Here is a 25,291-nt window from a genome sequence, read left to right on the forward strand (position 1 = left end):
TTCTCAAAAGAAGACATTCATACAGCCAACAGACACATGAAAAAATGCTCATCATCACTGGCCATCAGAGAAATGCAAATCAAAACCACAATGAGATGCCAGATCATTCATTTTTTAATTCAACAAGTTTTCTGAGAATCTACCATGTAGAGTTCCATGCTAGGTATAATGATGACTTTAAAATGCATTAAGATAGTATTGATACCCTCAAGAACTTTGTTCTTTAAATAATGTCTTACATAGAAAACAAACTAAAATATTATAGACTTACAAAACATTGGAGGAAAAGCAAAAAAAAGGCAAAGAGCAAACTAAAATCAAAAATTTTATATAATGAAGACAGTTTGCTATAAGTATACATTTTAGTTTCACTCCAATTCCTTTATTGTTCTATGCTATTCTTTCTTCTAAAAAATGCATAAATTAAAATTAAAGAGATAGATATACTAGAGTCATCAAAATAATGTTAAAGAATATAAGTCAAGTAAAGAAGTAGAGAAAGGGTTGTGTGTGGGGAAAATTAGACAAATACAAGCTACACTTTATGGGGAGAAACTTACTTGTCAGTTACAAGAAGAGAAAGCAAAAAAAAAAAAAAAACACACACACACACCCAATAAGTCACAGAGCCCTTATTATGTAATAACAGAAAGAAGATTAGTTCATCAATTGAATGTGTTGCCAGACACCAAAGCCCGCCCAGAACTTACTTCTATAACTTCCTGTAATACAAGAAGCAATAAATATCTTTATGGTGTAAGCCTCCAGTAGGAGGGTTCTCTGTTCCTTGCAGCTGAGAGCATTTCTAACTGTGAATCAGATCAGACATGATTGTTTCAGACACTGTAACAATATAATCTTATTAACCTAAATAATTCTGTCAGCTGGATCTTCAGAGGGAAAAAAATCAACCTGAAACCAAATAATATGTGAGCAAAATCAAAACAATACACAAATAAATAAAACAAGGCAAACGCACACTTCATATGTTTGTAGAAACTGGATACTTTGATTCAGTGGATTTCAAATCTGATGTAATAAAAGGAAAAATGACTGATCAGCTAAATCCCAAAGATGCAGAACTCTTGAAGTTTCTAGTTGACAATGGAAAGATGAGTTTGGAGGTCAAATAAAGTCCAGCCATCTGCTTAAAATTTGGCTAAAACGTAAGTCACATATCCAAGATCAGAGCTAAAGAGGAAGAAAAGCAGATGTTTGATGAAGTTATAAGAGAAAATATGCAACTCTCTGAATCTGATTTTACGTGTAATAAAAGGCCATGAAAACAATATTATTTTTATTATCTTTAATAATATTCTACTTTGCTCTTACAATTCTAGGGAGTTTCCTTTGGGAAAATGAGACATATACTTTTTATGTTAGAATCCTGGCTTTGACTTTTAGATGTTATCATTTTAAGTCATAATCCAAATATACTAGATAATAACAGAATACCTGATGATTGTTTCAAACTTTCAGAAGATGGTTAAAATGAGACTAAGTAGAAGGTTGCTGGGTCTTACTGCTAATTATGTATACTCTTAGATTTTTACTATACTAACATATACCTAAAACTAGTACTACACTATTAAATAACCTAAAACTACTTGCTTCATGCTTTGTAGAGTAAGAGAATATACAACTGTAGTAAAAACCATAAATTCAAAGAGAAATATGAGTGAAAAAATAGAGGGACAGAAAAGAGACACAATATTATCTTTGCAATGTTAATACAAAGATTTTTTTATTTTAAATGAATAGAAATTAAGGAAAACATATGCAAAATCCAAGGCAATGTATCCATGTTTGATCTACCAGTTCACAGGTCTGATTATTTCTAAGATGGAGATAGATGACAGATCTCAGAGAACCTCATACAGGCCAGGCAAGGTGGAAAAACCACTAAGCCTACCTGTGCAAGCCTCAGAATAGGTTGGCATCATCCATAGTTGGAAAAATAAACCGAAAGTTACAGGGTACCCAAGCAACTAGTTTTTATTTTATGATAGCTCAGATACAAGCCATAGAAAATACTGATTGGTCTACCAGTCTGGTCAGTCTCCTAGGCAAATGAGCTGCCATTCAAATGGTTGGTCTGCTTCTCTCAAGCACTATGAAGACATGAGTTCTTATCCTCATTTCATTTTACATCCTTAATTCCTTTGGCCTTTTCATATAGGTAGAAGGCAATGTAACTCTAAGAATTTTAATGCTTCCTTTCTTCTAGGTCACATGTTTTCTCTTACCATCTAATTCCAGCCAATCATCAACTGTTTTTCTCCCTTCTTGGTATTTACAAGATCTTTGACCTTGTAAATAATGTTACAGTGTAAAATAGTCTCCCAACCCAAAAGACAGCCACCCAAGAAGTTTATGCACATGTAATTCAGTTGACCATGAGAGAGTAAGCGAAAATGGCTATCAAACAGGCAATTCCATATCTAATATTCAGTGCCTGTCTACATTTATTTTATAGTCACCTCTGGGCTTTCTAATTTTGACGACTGATTAGAAACATCAAATTACATATTCTGATATTTTGAAGAAATAGACTGTAGCAATCTTGGCAGCAACATGATGCTGGTGGTACAGATCTGAGTCCAGTGACCTCAGATCAGCAAACATATGACATAAACCAAGTACCATTTGTTACTGTGGAGGCAACAACATCATAAAATCTGAAAACTGGAAAGGACACTAGAGATCTGGTGACATCTCCTTCCCATTGCAGGAATTTTTCCTATAACCTTCCCTTATAGTGATGACCTAGTCACTATGTGGACACAGGGATTGCCTCATTTCCTTACAAGGAAGCTCATTTCATTTTCTAAAATATTTTTTAGAAAGTTCATTCTTAAAAGACCAAAAACTGTTCCTGTGTAACTTCAATTTATTGATTCTAGTTCATTCATTCAACCAGCATTTATACAGTAACGACTCTAAACAGCATTTCCATCATGATAAAACACATCAGGCCTTTATCCATCTGGAAAGACAAATTCATGAACAAGAATAAAAATAAAACACCAATTGCCTTCCCTTTGCCGCTGTGTCCCTTTCTTTGTGCTCAAGTGTCAGTATCACTTACCTGAATCACACCTCCCAAGAAGGAAACTGCTACAGCAACGTGGATCCTTTGCATTTCAAAGTCGGATAAGCCCAGCACGCTTGTGTTACTCGGTGTGGTGAGATTCTGGATGTTCTGAGGGACAATCCGTTCCACGGCATTGGCTGATATCAAAGATGTCAAGGCAAAGGTGCCTGAAACCAAGTGGTGTGGGGAATCTTCTGTTAGTATTTCGGTTAAAAGACTCAATAAAAATTGTGGGATTCTGTCATTAAAGTTGAAGCTACATTGTGAAACCAAACAAATCTGTTAGAAACACTTTCCTCTCCTCTGTGCCCTTGCTTCTCCACTCTTCACCTCTCTCCATGGATGAAATAGAAACTTACCTCCACATATGCTTATTCATTCAACCTACAGCCACCCATCTGTTTGCTATTCTCACCTGGCTCAGACATTTTCCCACCTCTCTGCAGACTGGCATAAAGAACGTCCTGGGACAGGAAATAAGATGACGGCCTGGATTTAAATTCAACTCTCAATTTACAAATAATGTAACCTAGAGCACATTACACTGGATATAAATGGTCTCATCCATAAAGTGGGAGTACTAATACCTACATTTCAGGGTCTAAGGGGAGTATAAATGAGATGACAGGTATGAAAACCTCAGTAAATTCAGCCTTTTCCCTGAAATGTTTGCTTCTTCATTCTACCTGTGCAAATCCTACTTGTTTTTCAAGGTCTGGCTCAAATCCCATATATAATAAGGATTCATCCCAGATCTTTCCAACTAGGCTTAATCTTTCCACCCTCTGTGGTCTCACAGCAGAGCATATTTTTATTATCGTATAACAACATATTGTGGCCCATAAAATAATTAAACATACCATTTCTGTCTACTGTTTTTAGATTAGGCTTGGTGGTATTCCCCAAGAATTGCCATGGCTTTGCACATGTATGGGACGATTTTCAGTGTGTTCCCCTGTTTCTGCCAAGAGTTCTGAACCCTTCATCTTGGCACAGCATGCCTGAGTATGCAACCTTGTGAACATGGAAATGCTGATTCTCTCAAAGAGGGGTTGGCGAATTTGGGTTATAGAAATAAACTGCAGCATTGTGCAAACATTTACTCTCATTACTTCAAGATCTTACTTTGCTTCAGGTCATAAGTGAGACTTCGTGAAAAGGGCCTGTTCAACATGTAGACATCCCAACACAAACCATGCACAAAACAGCATAAGGCAAGTGAGACATGAGTCAAACAGAAACAGGTCTCATTGGAAATTCAACACAGCCAATCCTTGGTTTTACTAGATAAGAGAGGCGGTACCTGCTATGGATTCAGAAAAGCACGATGATTGTGGCCTCCAAAAGACTTGGCCTAAAATCCCAGAACTGTCACCTCAATCTTTTTGTCTATTAACAGCATTTCTCACCCAATGGGATTGTTATGAGGCTTAAATAATGTAATATAGCACATATCACAGAAGATGACATGTAGTTAACCCCTGATAAATGGTAGCTATTCATATAATTATTAATAAGACTAAAGTCAGCATGCTCTGTTATGGTCTATATTGTATGCTTTTCTCTGTTCCATAGAGTTGGTGGTACATAAATACAGACAACAGATTGAATAACATTCTCTTAATGAGATAAGTCATTCTCAATAAATCATCAATAAATCATGACCACTGTCCTTATCATAGAGTACTAAATGAAGAGTACATCAAGAAACTAATGTAATACACCTGATTTTTAGAAATAAGATTCTAGCACCCAGGATGGGAAATACCAAGTAGAGAACATTCACCATAGAATCTGGTCCTGATAGGACATATTTCTGAGGGTATGTTACAACACGATGCTCCAGAGATCAAATCAGATACTTCTGAGAGTAAAGGAGTTTGTCTTTTGATGTTTAAATCTCCTAGAGCACAGAGCAAAATGTTTTGTACAAAAGCCACTGAACAAATGACTACAGAATTTTTTTAAAACATATAGACGAGTTAATTTTTTATTTTAGACCTGTTTTTCCTGGGATTTGGAGGAAGATGGGAGGGAATCAAATGGTAAAAGAGAAAGCCATCTAAAAGGCTTTGTTAGGCGAACAAAAGGAAGTTTCATCTGTGTGTGAGTCAATTTCAAGAACACCTCCAGACAGAGGACTTGCCAGCAATGGGTACAGCAATGGCGAGGACATGTCCACACCAGTATGGACATGGGAGTACTGCCTCTTCAGCGCTTTGCTGTTTCTGAGGTAGTGAAGGACAATCAAGGGAAGTGGGACTGCCAGTGAATATGTGTGGCTGTTGTGGATGACATTCTATATTATCTATATACAGGTCTCCCCTTTGTCTTTGTCTCCTCCCTACTAATTCTCTATTCTTGCCTCATTTGCTCAACTTTTTACCCTGGTTAGGCTTTCAGCCTATTAGTGGTACCCTCATATACCACTACTTCTACCTGATAGCTCAATAGTACTGTGGGTCACAGGGTCTCATAGGAAGTGACTATGAGCCCTAGAGTTAAACAGACCCAAGTTCGAATCCCAGTTCTACTTAATATGAACCTGTGATCCTGGTCAAGTTACCCAACCTCTCTCAGCTTCCTTATTTGTAAAATGATGATAAAATAGCTAGTTACAAAATTTTGGTAGAGAATACATGAGATTTCGTATTTTAAAAAACACTGCCCCAAGTCCTATCATATTGTAATCCATCAGTAAATAACTGTTTATTTTTTTCTTCTGAAAAGTACCTTGTACAGTCTTCACAATAGCCTCTCTAAATTGTTAAACTTTGCTCTTTAAATAAATTTCCCTAATTTAGAGAAAGTTTAAGATTATCCTACCAATTGTCACATATTGGTTCTGTACAGTAATGCTGTTTCTATTGGATTAATATCCAGATTTTTGACTCTTATGTATTTATTCCAATATATGTTCTTTGCAAGCCACAAAAAGTAATCAATGGATTTATTCCTTTTTTAAAAAAAAACATTTTACATTAAAATAAGAAAGTTCACATTGTTGAGCAAAACAGCATGTTTCACATCTTTATACTCTGATTTTATGAATAGTTTACTTTTAAAGATGTCTTTAACATAATTTATTATTGTATTTAGTAAGTCAGCATTGCATTCCAGCCACCTAAATTGAAGGCAAAATCCCAAATAAAGTGATTCTTCTTCAAGAAAGTGACATCAATATCTTAATAATACTGTGGAAGTGGGATGCATATGCATCAAAATTAAATTATTTAAAAGAGAAGTATGTTCTGTATATTAATTTGCAGGAACTTATTGGTGACACTCAGTCCATATGTCCAAGATTTAAAGGAACGTCAAAAAATAATTAGTTTGTCTATTTTCCCTGATGTATATATGTTGCAAAATAAGGGAAAATTATCATTTATTTTTTAGTGACCCAAAGAATCCTAAATACTGGGATAAAAAACAAACAAGAAGGTCTAACTGGCTGTCTTTGGTGAAATACAAATGCGGAAATAAAATGTCTTTAGCATTATTGTGTCGTAGCCCATTCGACTTAACAGAAGGGAAATCAGAATTAGTCTCTGGCTTTAATGTTGAATGACTACAGTTAAGGCTGTAAATTTTGTATATTTTGAAATGCATATTATTTATCAAGTAGACTATAAGATTCTGATAGCTGTTCATAATTTGTTAAATACAGACTCTTATGTAAATGGTAATTTCAAAATAATGCATGAAATATCTGTAAAATGTTTACACTGATTTCTTAGGACACAGAACATTTTGTGTAAGTGTGTATTTAAGTATGTTCAAATTGTGTATTTTTGTTTTCTTAAAGCAATTACATTGTATTGGACAAACTTGTTTTGCCTTTTTCTTTTATCTTGGGTTTCACAGAGAAAATGTTTTTAGAGGTCAGTATTAAAACAATCTTTTTTATTGCTAAGAATATATATATTTAAATGTTTTCAAAAATGAAAACAAATTGTTAGGAAATTAGGGAACAAGATAATTGAAAAAATAGGCTTTAATAATTTATAATTAATTATTGTGCTTTTCTCTTTTTTGCATCAATACAAAAGAAAAGCTTATTCTTGAACAGTGGGTTGTAAAGTTAAAAGCTTGTGCTTTAGATTTGGTCACACCTGGGTTGTAATCCATGCACCTGTGACTTTTAATCTGTGATCTCACAGAAACTTTCTGAATTTTAGTGTTTTCTTTTCATCTGCAATGTAAAGGTAATAATCTCTATTTAAAAGGCTTCTGCTAGAACAAAACAAAATAACATATGTAAAGCTCTTAATAAAGCACCTAATAAATAGAACATCCATGGCTCTCAAACTTAAATATATCTACACACATGAATATGCATAAACATATAAATACATATATATACTATAATATGTTACCTACAGATTACATGTATAAATAAAACAGAGACCTTATGAAAATGCTGACTCTGATTCAGTAGGCCTGGCATAGAAATAAAGGCTTTGAACTTTTAACAAACTCCCACATAATGCTGAACCTACTGGTTCATGAGCCACACTTTAGGCAGCAATGTTGTAAGTGATTGATAAATGTTGGTCCTTCCCTCATAACAAAATTAATTGATCTAAAAAGCCAAATCTACATAAATAAAATGTTATGTTAACAGAAAATATATGTATCAATGTGGTAGGCAGAATTATGACATCTCAAATATGTTCACATCTTAATCCCCAGAACCTCTGAATGTGTTATGCCATATGGTAAGAGATAATTAACATTGCAGATAAAATTAAAGTTGCTAAGCAGCTAATCTTAATATAAGAAGAGTATCCTGGATTATGCAGGTGTGCCCAATGTAATCACAAGGGTCCTTTGAACATGGAAAATGGAGGCAAAAAATTAGAGTCAAAGAGAATTTGAAGATGCAATACTGCTGGCTTTGAAGATGGTTGAACGGTCCATGAGCCAAAGAATGCAGGGAGCCTCTAGAAACTAGAAAAGTCAAGAAAATGGATTGCCCTTGAGCCCCCAAGAAAGAAACGCAGCTCTGCTGACCCCTTAGTTTTAACCCTGTGAATATCATTTCAGTCTTCCAAGCTCCAAACTGTAGAATAATACCTGTATTTTGTTTTAAAGACCAAACTTACAGTAATTTGTTACAGCAGCAACAGGAAACTGATACAATCAATAATGCAAATTGACCATTGAAGAAATGGTCACGAAATGTTATTACTCAGAGGCTGAGATCACAGAATCTCCAAATAGATAGAAATGTCTCTATAGATATTTCTAGTTAAAATTATTTTATGATTTCCTAAGTAGTTAAGACTAAGATACCATTTTGTAATAGTAATAGCTAACTTTATTAAATCTTATTATATATCAAGTACTAAATTAGACACTGTATATCAATTATCTAGTTCTTACTATAATCATTAGAATTTGGAAGGTAATTTTACTATCAAGAAAGCTGCAATGGAGCTTAAATTTTTGCCTAAGACCATGTAAATAGCAAACAACAAATAAGGCATGTACCCAGGTTTATCTAATACCAAATCACCATTCATATTTTATTTGGTAATATAGAGGTAGGTAAGGTAAGAGTTACACCAAGTAAACAGCATTGCATAAACTAGCCTGGAATAAACCTAAAATATCATCATTTAGTCCACATATCAAATACATGTAAAATATTTTTCACTGTTTTTTGAGTAGCTAAATTTTTCTCTCATTTCATTGTAAATTCATAACATTTCTCTTCTTATTTTTATTTTTATTTATTTATTTTTTTGAGACAGAGTCTTACTCTGTCACTCAGCCTGGAGTGCAGTGGTGCTATCTCGGTTCACTGTGACCTCTGCCTCCTAAGTTCAAGCGGTTCTCCTGCCTCAGCCTCCCGAGTAGCTGGGACTACAGGCGCGTACTACCATGCCTCATTTCCCTTCTTTTGTGGAATCTTTGCAACTCAAAAATGCAAAGAATCCTTAGCAATAACCTTGGCTATACAGTAATATAGCAATAAACCACAGAGTATATTGACTATCTGATGTGTGGAGAGTAAATATCTTGCTCTAATATTTGCTGAGGTTTTCAGCAGTGATGTTAACACTACTAAGGAGATATAATCAGTAATAACCACTAAGTCTCTTTTGTGAGTAATATTAGAAGCATAAACATAGGAATTATTACCTGTGGCAACATGACGTCCCATTCCAAATATGGCATAAATTATGGCAGGAAACAGAGACCCATATAAACCAAACACTGGGTGCACAGATGAGAGAACAGCAAAGGCCAATCCTGTGAAGAAGACTAGGGTAATTAGAACCAGCTTATAACCCCAAGACACAGTCTGTTACACAATAGAATAGGTGTTAGTTTACTTATAGACAAAATGAATCACACTTTATTCTACTTGCTCAACAAGAGACTAGCATTATTGCCCTAAATAAAAGAAAATTCCCTCCTTAATTCATTTTTGTAATTCCAAAAACCATTATTTTTGGACGAATGCTTTTTCCTTTGATTGCAGAGATGTCTACAAAAAAAAAAAAAAACCGGGGTTCAGAGTGTCTTCCTGTTAAATGGTAGGTTTGACAGTAACATTGTAAAATATCTCCAGGCACATTAAAATTTTAGAAGCATTTCACATATATAATTTTATTTGCACAATAGCATCTGTAAGATAGGCGAGACTAGAAGCTTTACTCCTGACAGATGAGAAGCCTGAAATGGAATGGGAACTAGGGCTGGAAAAAATGGATGCATACTCAACATTGGCTGGTTGGCCAGATGCACAGCCAGCCTGGGACTGTGTGTCACAGAGGTAGGGCCGATGTATAAACTCATGTGCTTCCCAACTAACTGGACCTTGGCTTATATTTCAGGTACAGTGTCTGAGTGGAAAAACAAATAAACTTTTCTTATTCAAGGAGTAAGAAATAATTCACAACTGTTCATTTTTATTCCTTGTAGATACTATTGCCTACAGAGTTGTTATGAAACATGCACATAGAAAATGTTCTTAGACATGTCTTAATGACCACTGATGGTTTAAATGTGACCAAAATATCTATGAGTATGGGTTCATAAAATTATCTGGATTGTGGCTGGTCCTTGGAACGACAAATTCATTCAAATGTTTCAGTTAAATTGGGCATAAAGGACTTTACATATTACAAAGGCACTCGAGAATGGAGGAGGCATTAGATTCTGGAGTCTCTGAATATGAGGCCAGGTAATTATTCACACCATAAAGCCTGGCTGATTCTAATATCAATAATTTTTACTGTTGAACTTTTACCATTTTTAAATTAAATGAAATCCCCTTCTTAATAAGCTCCGTAGTTATCTTTCAGATATTTTTCAAGCAGTAGAAGCCATTTTTGCTGCATTTAAAATATATGAAAAGTCAACTAATGACCACTCCTTTCTTCTTTTTAAAAACCATCTGGGTTGCTTGTTTGCTGGTAATGTATTCCTATAGGCTGGTGAAAATATGATAAAAGTGATTATAGAAGAGTCAGTGGCAGAGGCTGTTCTAGAATTTCATAAAGGCACAGTGAGAAGTAGAAAGGATGGTGTTAAGGGGCAGGTCTTGAAGATATGTTAGCATTGGCAGGCTAAATATTCCCCATCTCTACCAAGAAGCACCTTTTGGCATTTTTAGTGCAAGCAACTTTGTAAAATATACTATTTACATCAGCCATATGAAAAGCTAGAAAACAACTTTTTCTCATCCATTTTTCAGAATAAGTTACCTGATAAAAAGTTATCTATTAAGAGACATAAACACAGAGTGCTCCTGAGTAACAAAAAAAAATGTAGCCCACATTTTACAAGATCACACAAATCGACTAAATCAGTGGTGGGGAAGAAAGGCATATTGAGCAAAAGCTCCTGGATTAATCATATGGTCACTACATTCTGATAACTGTGCTCAATACTGACAGGATCAAAATTGTTCAGAGGTAGACCCATTTGGCTGCTCTGCTTGCAACAGGTAGATGTAACATAAAGCTGGAAGCGGCTGGATCCTCTTATCTTACCCTGTGAATAGCATGAAGAGCTACCTCCTGTTTATCTGCCTACCTTATTACAATAACACTCATCTCTCTCCGTGTTTACCCCAAATAAAATCCATAACAAACTTAGTTTAAAAGCTGGATTTTCCCAGATCTCATGTTTCTGTCAAATTAAAATGGGAATAATCATGTAAAATATATTTAATTTTTCAACGATCCCTACACCTGTAAATTAAATACAAAATATCATGTCAGGAGATTCTACTAGAACAACATCCAAGGCCAGAAATCATGTAGACATTTCTTTTATCTCGTATTGCACAGATATTGAGCTTTTACTTTAAACAACAATATCATTCACCTTGAATGTAAATCCTCTTCTCTGTTAATGTGTCAATGAACAATGGCCAAAACACAGGAGGAATGAACTAATTCAGATATACAGTACTGTAAAACATCAAGTATCCTTTCCACAAATAAGAACCTCAAGGCCCAAGACCATCCCCCACAGAAGTATCTCAAAAAAAGGAGAAACAGCTGGATAAAGTTTCCTTTTTCTGATTCGTTTATTATGCTGGTTCATGAAATAAACTGGATACATAGTCTCTCTCATACATGCACATGTGCACACACATACACACACACTCACACAAGCTAAAATATGTTAAGTGCCCCCAAAATAGTGAATATCTTAATAAGTCGGTAACAAATTAGCAGAATTATCTCTACTTTCTCTGTAATGAAACATGGCATTCAATTCAAATAAGAGCAAAAATACAACTCTCTAATGCTATTATTTTGGGGAAAAATACTGCAAATGCTGACAGATACTTTTGTAACATAATCTAATTTAGATAAGAGCAAAAGCAACAAAAACAAAAGTATCAAGGAATAGACACAGTGTTAGGCTAAATTGTCACAAAAGAGGATGGCTGAGGGGATGGATGAAATCTTTAGATGGCTGATTATTTTTAGAGGGACAATTATTTAATGGTAATGTAAGGCTGATACAGTCACAAAAGGATGGTCACGAGAAGACTTTGAAATATGTAATTTTTAGGAAAACATACTTTGTAGGTATGATAATGGTTATAGGAGAAGAGATTCTAGATTCCCATATCAAAATCACCAGTAGTCTCAGGGTTTGTGAACACTACCAATCTTTAAAGAAGCCCTTTGTGTGAAGCTGAACATTTGCCACCAGTATGCCTTGTCCCTCCAACCCACGCTGTGCTGAGATTGGCTTCCCTAGGCACAGTGCCTGACCCCAGACCAAGAGGGACCATGAAAGCAGGTAAGTAGCCCAATCTCCGGCTCTGCTCCTATTACAATCTTTTGACTGAGATCACTAGAAAGTGACTCAATCACTAGTGATGAGAAAGGGAACTATTTATCACAGAGAAGATTTCTATATTAAGATTCAGATTTTTATTTCAGTTTCAGACTAGTTTATTTATATTTACATGACATTATAGCAAGTGTTCAGAAAACCAAAGAAACACACATGGAGTTTAGAAGTTGAGTAATGTATCCAAAGTTACAAATTGGTGCTAGAATTACACATAGAAAACCCCTCTGTTAGATACTCTATGTTTTGTTGGCCTAGCAGCCTTACCTTTTTATTGTAAGGTCAGACAGCTAGGACTTAGAAGCACTAGTTTTGTTCCCCTCAGATATGAATACAAAACCAACAATATTTTATAGACTATAGCCATTGTATGGAGCTTCAAATATGACCCAGAAAATTAGAGCTAACGCAACTCAGTGGGGCAGCTCTTACAGTAGAATTTACTGCCCTGGAAATGTTGCCCTCTTCATAAAGCACATTCGAGTGCTGTTATGGGTTGAATTGTGTTCCCCTAAAATTTACATGTTGAACTCCTAACCATCATTACCTCAGAATGGGATCTTATTTGGAAAAAGGTCATATCTTACATAATTAGTTAAGATGAACTCATCATGGAATAGGGTAGGACCCTAATGCAATATGACTGGTGTCCCTATAAAAGAAGACCAAGTGAAGAGACATGCAAGCACACAGGAAGAACATCATGTGACAATCAAGGCATGTGAATGCCATGTGAAGATGAAGGCACGTGAACGCCACGTGAAGATGAAGGCAAGTGAATGCCACGTGATGATGAAGGCATGTGAATGCCACATGACGATTAAGGCGTGTGAAGGCCACATGATGACGAAGGCAAGTGAATGCCACATGAAGATGAAGGCGTGTGAAGGCCATGTGAAGATGAAGGCGTGTGAATGTCACATGATGACGAAGGCGTGTGAACACCATGTGACGATGAAGTCGTGTGAATGCCACGTGAAAATGAAGGCATGTGAACATCATGTGAAGATTGAGGTGCTGTTTCCAGATGCAAAAGAATATGAAAGCTTGCCAGCAAACCACCAGAAGCTAGAGAAGATGCATGGAACAGATTCTCCCTTCACGGCCTTTGGAAGAAACCAAACCTGTCGACTCCTTAATTTTGGGCTTCTAGCCTCAAGAATAAGTTCCTGTGGTGGAAGACACCCTGTTTGTGGTACTTTATTATGATCACCCTACACACCCTACACAACTAATTTAGGTGACAATTTTTAGAGGGAGACAGAAAGCAAGAGGTCATTTGATGCTGGAGAGTTCAACCTTACTTTCTGCACAGGATCAAATCACTTGTTCCTAATAAATATTAAATAATATTGCAACTTTTGTACTTCTAATTCATAATCCCTGAATCTCTATAATTTCATTTAAATTTTGTATTAGGAATCATCAAAAGTAGCACCCAAGAAATTTAGTTTCTAAAGAAGGCTATGAGGTTATGTTGCTAAAGGTAAAGATAGTCTTTTAAGAAACTGCTTGCTTAATACTCAGATGTAAGAGTTAAAGTTTCATCCAATCTCTGCTATACATGGTACCACCATTAGAAATTGTGTTCACAGGATTCTCAAGGCAATATTCTCAGGACTCAGTATCTATAACTTTAAGGAGATTGAGTCTGTTCACTGTCTAAAAACAAATGTGAGTAAAGATAGGCCAATCATATTTGGAACTGTGGTTAGTCTTTTAAAGCTTTGTAGAATTAAGTTTCCACAAAAAGAAACACACTTTAATTGTTTCATTAGTCTCTCCTATTTCTGGTACACAAGAAAGAAAATATTTGCAAAATAACAAGATGACTGACTAGGCTGACTAACTTACGTAAAACCCTAAAGGCTCCTGCCCTCTACTCGCAGTCTGCTTCTAACCAGAGTTGCTGTTAGGGTGTTCACTGCATTTTTGGGGAATAAGAAAACAGTGCCTCTTCCCAGATGATCTAATTCACCTTGTTTGTGACCAATGACTGAGAAGCTACCACTCAGAAAAACAATGGTAAATTTCCCCTATCTTCTACAAAAATGGAAAACTAAGTATCTTCTACAAAAATGGAAAACTTTTAGTTTGGCTAGTTTCTATCTATATGTATCTATCTATATACATATATACACATACTTCTCAAAATCATGTTAAAAGACTATATTCATTTTTTTAAGTTGCCAAACCAAAACCAAGCAATGCTTTTTAGTTAATTCTAAATGTTGGATTCACGGATGGATTATTGCATTTGGCAATGGTAGAAAAGGAACTCTAGGATTTGAGAAATTTATTTTAAAAGCAAAGCCAAAATTCTTGTCCTAATAAGTCTTACCACTTGATAATTCATAGTATTATCCAAATAACACCACCTCAGTAAAGATATTTCATATGAATAAAAGCCAGTCAATGACAAAAGCTTAAGTATTTCTTATAAATACCTGAGAGTTGGGAGTGGAGATGGCAGAGTGATGTCTTGAATATTGAGCTTCAGAGGTATTTTTGCTTGCATTTAAAAACTTAAGCCTAGAATGGCTAAGGAGAAAAGCACTTTAAAGTTCTCATTCCAAAGAATAAAGGCTAAATACCAATAATTTCCATAAGAGAAAGAGTAAGAGTTACGAATTTGGAGAAAATACCAATAAGAAGACCCAAAGAAAAGAAATGAAAGATTAAATCCTGTGCTACATTCATTGATCACCAAGTTAAGGTCCTGATGAGTAGCCTTTTCAATGAAAATGAAAGGGCGTCTTTTATGAACAAGAGAAATGGAAAAGAAGGTGAACCTGAGGCACTTTTCTAGGTAACACTTAGAAAATAGGAATAGCTACCTCAGGAAATGTGAAGACATCGTACGAGTTCTGTTCTTCCTCTCCCTATCCCTCTCTCCCTTCCCTATCGTTTGCTTCCTCCCTCTCTCCCTTCCTGGACTTCTCCCCTTCTCTTTCTGTATTTTTAAATTTATCTCATATATTCTCTGGCTCTGAAAAAGGTGTGGAAATATCTTGAATCCCTTAACAGTAGGAGAGTGGATAGATAAAAACCTTGAGTCAGATACCCTTCTTCTAAAATTTGAGTTTTGCTTACACAAAAGTTCTAGAATGTTTTTAACTCACATTTATGGTTTCATGGAAGCATTAATGATTTTTAAAAATTTTTTTGCTACTAAAAATAACTAAACAATAAAGGGGGAATGAATGACTGGATCCCAAGTAGTCTTACAAAAAGGAGCAATGCTTATGCTGAGTGCTGAATGAGGAGTAACAGAGGAACAGAAAAGCATGAGGAGTAGATGCCTGAGAAGGAGATAAATTTAGGTAGAAGAAATGTGTTCAAAAGCACAGTATTCTGAAAATGTTTGTTTAGCTCACCTGGGATGTAAAACCATTTGGTATGCTCAGCAAAAGGGATGCATGTGACAAAGTGCCAGGAGATGAAATTAGATGGTAAAGAGTCTTCAGTATTAAGTGGTAAGAACTCACCTGAGATTCGGGGTGATAGGAGCTGGAACCTACAAGACCCTCTGTTTCCTCCAACTTCCTCTGTGTTGTAACACAACAATCAGGTTAGAATTGGCAAGGCCAGGAAGGAGCATCTGAAGTCAAAGTTGATGCCACAATCATAAGCGCTTAGCTGCATTCTCTTTGGTGCCAGAGGAAATCCAACACACCTAATGACAGAGGAAAGAGCCTGTGCCTCCTCAAGAGCTGAGCAAAATCTAGAATTTTGCCACTGATTGGGGAGAAAGGAGGAGGATTTTGGCCAGCAAAAGCATAGAAGTTTCCTAAGAGAACTGCGGTCTCATCAGCCTGCTGTGGCCTGGGGGGGGTCATTCCATCCTGTGGCTCTAGAGAAGAACTGCAGCAGCACGTAGAACTTCCATAGTCAGAGAAGCCTTGTACTCAATCCTAGAAATATCTTCTCAAACCTCAGCTGATTGGCCTCTGCCCACAAAGACAGAATCTGCATTCCCTTGAACAGCTTCTTATTCATTCCTGCTTGAGAGAGCCTAATGGCCAGATTGATGTAGGTGCTGAGAGAACACATACCCTAATTAGAACTAACTTAAGTGGTTGGTTCTTTTTTGGTTCTCAAAATAACCAAAGGTAGGAGACCAAATTGAATCTAAGAGTGACTACACATGAATGAAAAATGATGGTCTCAGATAGCTGAGAAGCTGAAAAAAGTAATCATGTGCAAATTTTACCTCAATAAGTGTGACTAAAAAAATAAGAACTCCCAAAGAGATATCAGCTAGCAAATACCAGCAAAAGATGTACAACTTTCCAATATAAAACATCAATAAACAGCTGAAAAAGTATGCTTAATATTCTGAAAAGCAAAATACTACTATCATTGTGGCTGGAGAGATGCAGTCTCTGATTAGGCCAGAGTCACTTCCTATCCCTCATGGCAGATAATGTTGGCTTATAGGAACCAATGGCCCGAGAGTGGGAGGGGGATGATTCTCCAAGGTACCAGAAGAAGAAAAAACAGATGTGGGTAAGAAATACCTCCACATACATATATACCTTGATCCAGTGGCTTCGGAAACTGTCTCATATCCTGTAAGAATGCATACCTAATATTGTGAATTTAAAATAGTTTTTGTACTGGTTGAATGTGAAAATACAGGCAGCCTTTTGTATTTGCTGGCAATTGGTTCCAGGACACCCCGGGACACCAAAATCTGCAGATTTTCAAGTCACTTATAGAAAATGGCATATTATAGCCAGCCCTCCATATTCCGGGGTTTTGATGCTTATGGATATGGAGGGCTGACTGTAATCTCAATGCCTGTGTCAATATAAAGATCTTTAGACACACTTCTGCACAAATGTACCATGGAATATTATACAGCTCTTTAAAAGGCTAAGAACTACACCCATTAACTGGGAGACATGTCCATTATACGTCGTTGCACATGAAAAAAAAAAAGTCTCAGACTTATGTTTTGTATGATACTCTTATGTAAAAATCTAAAAAGAGGGCTACTGGTGTTTTTTTTTATATCTTTGAATCTTTATCACTTTGTAAAATGAGTTCATAAAACTTATGCAATTTAAACATTTTTGATTAAGACTTTTTAAAGCAATCTGAATATTATCCTGAATTTTAAGGAAGCTATTAGGGAATTTTTTTCTAATGGGAGAAATTGTGATAAGGTTTACTTTTAGGTGATCACTACAGAAGTTATATGGAAGAAATACGAGACTGACAGAAAGAGCAGTTAGGAAACTACTACAGATATTCAGGTTGTGGCAGTGAAGAAAGGGACAGCATTTCCCAAAGAAATATAGCTCATCATATATAAATAGGTGTCACACACATATTTTTAAAACTAATCAGTTTCACTGCCTGAGGCTTGAGCACAGAACACTTTCTTTCTGGAATACGCCACAGGGCCAAAGGTGACTGACTGGATCCAAAGTACTGAATTAGGTTATGTGAAGAGATAGATGAAAAGAAGGAAAAATAAACTGATGGGAATTGCCAGATGCAGAGAAAAAAAGTAGGGGAAAAGAGCATAAAGGAAGCCATGGCCAAGAATCTGTGGTAATTCCACTGAAATGGCACTCCTGGCAAATAACAGAAATGTCCTTTGAATTTGACAAGAGAGAGACTAATGGTGGCCTTGGAAAGAGTGCTTCCTGGGGAATAGAGGATGTGGGGAACAAGGAGGAGCAAATGGATCTTGCTGGAAGGAGAAGAGGCAGAAAATACAAATTCATCTTTGAAAAGTACCGTTTGGAAGAGGAGAGAAAGGCTTTGTGCTAAACAGGGACATGAGATCAAGAAAAGTTGAGTTTGTTTTCTTACAAGTTTTGAGATAGGAGAAACTTGGGCCAAGGGGCAGATCCAGGTTTTGTGAGTCCTAAATCTTACATATGTTGGGAGGCTTCCACAGGAAAGATAAAATTGCACATAGAATTAGTTACCTTCCACATAAAATGTGAAACTATAAAACAACTAGAAGAAAATATTGTGGAAAACCTCCATGACATTGGTCTGGGCACTGATTTATTTTTTATATGATGCCAAAAACCCAGGCAACAAAAGAAAAAATAGACTAATGGGATTACATCAAACTAAAAAGCTTCTGCACAGCAAAGGAAAAGAGTGAAGAGACAACCTACAGAATAGGATAAAATACTTGCCAACCATACATTCAATGAGAGGTTAATATCCAAAATATGTAAGGAACTCAAACAACTCAAGAGCAAGAAAATAAGTAACCTGATTTTTTAAATGGGCAAAAGACCTGAATAGAAGTGTCTCAGAAGAAGACATACAAAGGGCCAATAGGTATACTAAAATAAAAAATAACAACGCTAATCATTAGGGAAATACAAATTAAAATCACAATGTGATATAACCTCACCTCAGTTAGAATGGCTATTACCAAAAAGACAAAAGGTAAGTGTTGATGAGGATATGAAGAAAAGGAAAGCCATGTATACTGTTGGTGGTAATGTAAATTAATATAGTCATTATGGAAAACAGTGGTAAGTGTTGATGAGGATATGAAGAAAAGGAAAGCCATGTATACTGTTGGTGGTAATGTAAATTAATATAGTCATTATGGAAAACAGTATGGAGGTTCCTCAAAAAATTAAAAATAGAACTTCCATATGAATCAGCAATTCCACTACTGGGCATATATCCAAAGAAAAGGATATCAGTATATCAAAAAGATACCTGCACTCCCACATTCATTGCAGCACTATTCACAATAGCCAAGATAGGGAATCAACCTAAGTGTCCATCAAAGGATAACTGGATTTTTTTTAATGTGGTGTATATATATACACACACTATGAAATACTGTTAAGCATTAAAATAAGGGGATCCTATCATTTGTGACATTGTAGATGAATTTGAAGTACATATTAAATGAAATAAGCCAGGCAGAGAAGGACAATTACCACCTAATCTTACTTATACAGGGAATCTAAAGAAGCTTAACTAATAGAAAGAGTGAAATGATAGTTACCAGAAGCTGACGGGGGTTGGGGTTTGGAGGAGAATTGGAGATATGTTGGTCAAAAAGCAAAAAATTTCAGTTAGGAGAAATAAGTTCAAAAGACCTATGTACACCACGGTGACTATAGTTAATAACAATATATTGCATACTTGAAAATTGCTAAGAGAATAGATTTTAAGTGTTCTCACAACAAAAATGTGTGAGATAATGTATGTGTTGACTAGCTTGATTTAGTCATTTCATAATGCATACATATATCAAAACATCATGTTGTACTTCATAAGCATATATAATTTTTGTCAATTAAAAAATAATAAAATTCATTAAAAAGGCAAATATTCATTTAGAATGAGAAATCACACCAAATTATAAATTATAAGACGCTGACAAATTCCATGATCCAGAAAAAAAAAACATATTTGTATTGATTTCATGATATACTTCTATAATACTTTTACTCTATGATACCTCTGTATACATATCTAGTATATACTTCTATATATTATGATTTTAGACTGTGTAGTCTTTGAACACTTCTACATATGACAATGATTTGTGTAATATTTTCTATAGAGAGAATAAAAAGATAATTTTGGCTTTCCTCTTGTTTGTCAGACATCTCTTATGCGTCAATTCAAATGTTCTTGGCCTTACCTGTCTCTTGTAGCTCTGCAAGAGCTCTGTCTGACTTCCTGTGATGCAATCTGACGGGTCCCTTTTTTTCTAGAGCCCTGGGGCTTCCCTGTTGACACCTGCTCTGGGATTCTGTTAATGCCCAGACTCATACATACCAACTCAGAGGAGCACCCAAGGAATAAAACTTTGAGCAATAAGAGAGTGAGCTGGAGAATAAATGTTTCCACTTCCCCTCTCCTCCTGCCACTGAAAGATGGTCTAGAAGTGACACTGATAGCTTTGTGGGGGGCATGGTTCCAATGATATAGCAGTCAGCCACTCTCGGAGGTAGTCAGCTCTGTAACAAGCATCCTCTCATCTCTCCCTCCTGGTCCCTAGCTCCTGCCCTCTTGGTTTACACTCCCTAACGATATGTGGTAGCAGCACATAAACCCTGACTCAGTCACTAATTTGGGGGAGAATAAGCCTAAGATAGCACTGTTTATTTAAGTTTGTTTTTTAACATTGATACATTAAAATATTTTATTTTAGTTTTGTACCAAGTTAATAATATCATGTGAAGTTTAAACTATAAAATTGAAAAAGCCTTCATTAAAATTCTTAATAGCTGTAAAGTTTTAGGGAATTTTAAGTTTTCTTGTACAGAAACATAAATACTTGAATTGCAGACATTAACAAGTTTATTGACAATGTTCTTGTTATAGGGCCATATTATGAGTTCTATTTTATGTCTATCAATGTCAGTATTTTATGGCAACTTTTTCTTAGCCAGATCGTAAACATATTGCAGCCACTTTGATGCCACTGGACATAAGATGTGTGACCCAAATGACGTTGAGTTGGTAAGAGACATTGTTCTCAATTTATGTTAAAATATTTTACTTCTAAAATTTTACAAAAATATATGAGCATGAAAAAACATTGACTTTGAAAGGAGCAGATGCAAACTGGGATGCAGTATTGAACAGGGCAGATAATTAGCATGCAAATGGCAGTTTTATACGTGAATTACCAAAGGCAGTGGGAGAATGATTAGCCTCCACTTGAAAGAGATGTCCAAGAGATAATGCCTTTGTATCAGAGGGTCAGGTTTTAAGAAAGACAAACAGGTGGAGAGAATATTTTGTGAACATTTTGAAAGTGTGCAGTTTATTCCCAAAGGAAGAGGGGTTCCTGAGGGTGCATTGGTAAAGGCTAGCAATGAAGAAATCACTGGAAGTCCAAACCAGGGAGAAGGACACACATCACAGTTTTAGAAGCAAAGCAAGGGAAAAGAGGGCTCATTGAGAAAGGACTTGATTCCATGTCAAGAATTCTAAGGATGACAGGAACCAGAGGCATGCATGTGTGTTGAAATGCAAAATACAAGAAATATACCATTTATTTGTTTCTTCTTACCATTTTTACTTCAGACTCTGAGACCCCTAGGTTAGGAAGAGAAAGTGACAGCAACAGTGGTTTCTGGTTTTCTGGGTCTCAATGTTAAATGGAAGAAAATCAAAAGTTTATGGGATATGGAAGGAAGCAGATGATAAGATGAAGTGCATTTTAAAAGATCAGCAATTTATGGCTTTGTCTGAGATTGTTGGCCAAGGAATTATTTCTGCTTCAGCAAATTTTAACCCAAGTAGAAAGAAGGACAGTCAAGTGTGAATCCTGATGAGAGTCCCAACATAGCTTCTAACTCCCATAGAGTCCAATTACTAGAGGAAGGAAAGGAGAATGGTCAGTTCAGGTCCAGTTCAGCTCAGAAGGAAGAAATGATCTTGGCTACAAGGGGGCCTGATTTGGAGAAGAATTTTGATGAACACCGTCTCTAACTCCTAGTATCTGCTAGAATTTTCACTGTAGTTGTATTTAATGGAATCCAGGATTTATAAACAAAAATGGGGCTCATAGCACCACATAAAATCAATGACTTCTTTGAAAAGTAAAAAAATGTCAAATGAATGCAAGATAATAGTAACAATAAAATAATATACAAATGCAATTTAGTAGTGAATTTGTTTTCTTAAACTAGATTTTGAAATGATATGAATTATTTTTTCAAGATCACTAATAAAAAATGGCAAGTCTTTTTGTGATTTCTATCTTTTGATATTTTAGTAGAAGAGATGTTATTTAGCTATATTCAAAATTTGAGGGGGAAAAAAAAGGAAGCAATCCCTTGGCCATAAAGTGACAGAATTATGTAAGTAAACATCAGACCATGCATGTGGGATGATATCACTTTTCAGATTGTGATTGTTTAATTAATTCAAAAATTGATTAAACACAGCCATCATGCTCTGAAAGGGTTAATTTACTACTTAAAGATAATCCAGTTATTTTTGGAGAAGATTAGTTAGCTCACCGGCTTCAAGAGGATAAGTGTGCAATAGCAAACATTAAGGCCCACATGAAAATGAGGAAATACCAAGCAAGGGAAAAGGCACACAACGCTAATCTCTGACTGTAAGCAAGACTGAGAGGCGATTGTCTGGTCAGACCAGTGCATACAGTCATGGTCCAGGACAGCACTCCCTTCTCACACAATTTATCCTTAGAGGAGTAAGTGACTTGGACACCCGACATCATACCAAAGCAGTAATGATGTTTCTCTTTGCACAGTGCCATTCCCCAGCAATTCCCCCAAAGTTTAGGCACAATAAGCTAAAAGAGAATGATCATGGATCCACATATATCATGTAAGCATACAAAATATTCATTAAAATATTCTTTTAGGCCAGGTATGGTGGCTCACAACCATAGTCCCAGCTCTTGAGAGACCAAGGAGGGTGGATCACTTGAGCCCAGGGTTTCAAGACCAGCCTGAGCAATACAATGAGACCCTGTCTCTACAAAAAATTTTAAAGAAAAAAATCAGTGAAAGATGTATGCCTGTAGTCCCAGCTACTCAGCAGACGGAAGTGGGAGGATCATTTGAGACTGGGAGGTCAAGGCTGCAGTGAACTGTGAACATGCCTCTGCACTCCAACCTGGGCAACAAACTGGACACTATCTCAAAAAAAATAATAATAATAATCTTCTACTCAGTTATCGTGTAAGTGCTGGCTACATGCCCAGAGACCCAAAATTCTATATTCTATGTTGTTATATGTTATAATTATATATTCTATATATATTCAATATATAGAGAGTGAGTCTAAAATGCTAATTAAGCTATATGGCATAGCTTCCTATGCTGTTTTGGATTTGTTTGTTTTCTTTATCTGTTTCTATTTTTTAACTAGATAGACGAGGGTTAGGGAGATAAGAGAAGTGGAAGAGAGACAGAATATGTGCGCATTTATGCATAGAGTACCTGCAGATGTTAAATGGTATCTATCCAGTAATTGATCTCAGTGATATTTAGAAGTAAGTTTCAAAGTACCCATCCTTGGCAATTTTTTTTTTAAGTAGGTACTATTTATTTGCAGTTGGCTATAGCAAGGGAGTCAGCCATGCATCGTTAGCATTTCCCAGAGACTCAACGGTAGGTAGGGGAGCAGGAAAACCTAACAGTGAATAAAAAGGGAAGGCTTGAAGTGCATTCAGGTTGGAGAAAAATTAACATGGAGAAACTGGAAGCAGGCTAACTAGAAGTAGAGCAACCTATGTAATTGCTTTGGGAAGTATATTTGGCTTTCTCTGGTTGGTTCTGAGTTGGAAGCAGTGGGTAAAAATTAAGGAAGTTGGTACTCAGTGAGCAATTTGAGATAAGAGAGTGCCCTTAAAAAGATGTCTAGAATTTGTCTGACCTAATTGTTTTCAAAAGATTTATTGCAAAGCTAATGTTTTCCACCTCCTTATCTTCTTACCTTCAGGTAGCAGAGCTAAAATCTAGAAGTGTAGAAAATTCTAGAAATGTCTCGAATTAAGCACCTTGTATGCATAATTCACCTATCTATGTGCCAGGCACTGGAGATACATCAATTAACAACTCTACTACAGTTTGAATGTTTGCTTCTTCCAAATTCATGTTGAAATTTAGTTATCAGTATAAGAGTATTAAGAAGTGAGACTTTTAAGAATTAAGTTATCAGGGCTCCACTCTTGTGAATGGACTAATGCCATTATTGAGGAAGTGAGGTCACCCTCTCTTGCACACACTCTTGCATTCACTAGTGCTCTCTATCTGTCTTTCTTCCCCTCTCTCTTTCTCACTTTCTTGCTCTCTGTTTCTCTCTCTCCCTCCTTGTCTGTCTACCATTATGTTATAAGACAGAAAGAAGGCCCTTGCCAGATGACAGCTGTTCAGCCTTGGACTTCCCAGCCTCAAGAACTATGAGCCAATAAATTTCTGTCCATTATAATTTATCCAGTCTCAACATTTTATTATAGCAGCACAAAATTGACTAAGACAAATCCAAATAAAGATCTTCGTCTTTGTGGAGTTGATGTTTATAAATGTCATATCCTAGTTTATGTTCTAGTGAGGAATAGATGATAATAATAAGGTCACAATAATAGCATTTATTGAATATTTCCTTTGTACTAGATTCTGCCTTGAGCACCTTATATTCTCTCATTTGTTTTTCAAAGCAACTCTGTGTACTAGGTATTATTGTCCCTATTTTACATATTGGAATACTAAATCCTAGAGCAGCTGAAGAACTTGTTCGAGTGACACATCCGAAGTTCAAAACTGAGGTCTTTCTGACAGTTGTTCTTAATTATTTATAAAGCTCTTATGGTGTCTCCAAATCCATATTAAATTCCATGAGAGATATAAAGGGACATAAGATATGAATTACAAGGTCCTCAACTAACACAAAGTCTCATCTGACATTCAACAATTATATGTTCAATTTATAGGATAATTAATTTAACCAAATAGAAAATTATGAGAAACATAATTTTAAAAAAGTGTTATTGGAAGATAAGACTCGAAGTGGGAGTTGATAGATGAACAAACTTTCACAAATGAATGGTCTTTCTAAGTTGCCTACCTTCCTGAAAAGTCATGAAGTTATTTGGTTATAGCTGATTTTGTCACTAAGCATACTTTCCAGTGTTATATTCTTCTTAAATTTTACTCTTTGGGTTTCTAATCATTTATTTTTTCTGTCCTGAGACCTGTATGTCTCATATATACATTTTAAGTTTGCTACATTTGGCCCTGTCAACTATACCTTTGTTTAAACTATTTCAGCACTTGGCTCCCAGAGCACCCTGATATTCATAGACCATATCTTCTTCCCTGCCTCTTCTAGCTCTTACCACTCTTAAATGTCAGTGTTTTCAAGGTTGCTTCCATC

The 25,291-nt window shown here is 35.9% G+C and overlaps 1 protein-coding gene across 1 annotated transcript in view; it reads right to left on the reverse strand.

Moving 5' to 3' along the window:
• SLC26A7 (solute carrier family 26 (anion exchanger), member 7) overlaps positions 1–25,291 on the reverse strand; it is a 148,227-nt gene that overhangs the window by 99,290 nt on the left and 23,646 nt on the right. The window contains exons 3-4 of the mRNA XM_011970104.1: positions 9,242–9,352; positions 3,089–3,261 (exon numbers count right to left, since the gene is read on the reverse strand). Coding sequence (XP_011825494.1) covers positions 3,089–3,261; positions 9,242–9,352 — 284 coding nt within the window. The remainder of the gene's footprint in view (positions 1–3,088; positions 3,262–9,241; positions 9,353–25,291) is intronic.

Source organism: Mandrillus leucophaeus, unplaced genomic scaffold (genome assembly GCF_000951045.1).
Source record: "Mandrillus leucophaeus isolate KB7577 unplaced genomic scaffold, Mleu.le_1.0 Scaffold928, whole genome shotgun sequence".
Classification (NCBI taxonomy): Eukaryota; Metazoa; Chordata; class Mammalia; order Primates; family Cercopithecidae; genus Mandrillus; species Mandrillus leucophaeus.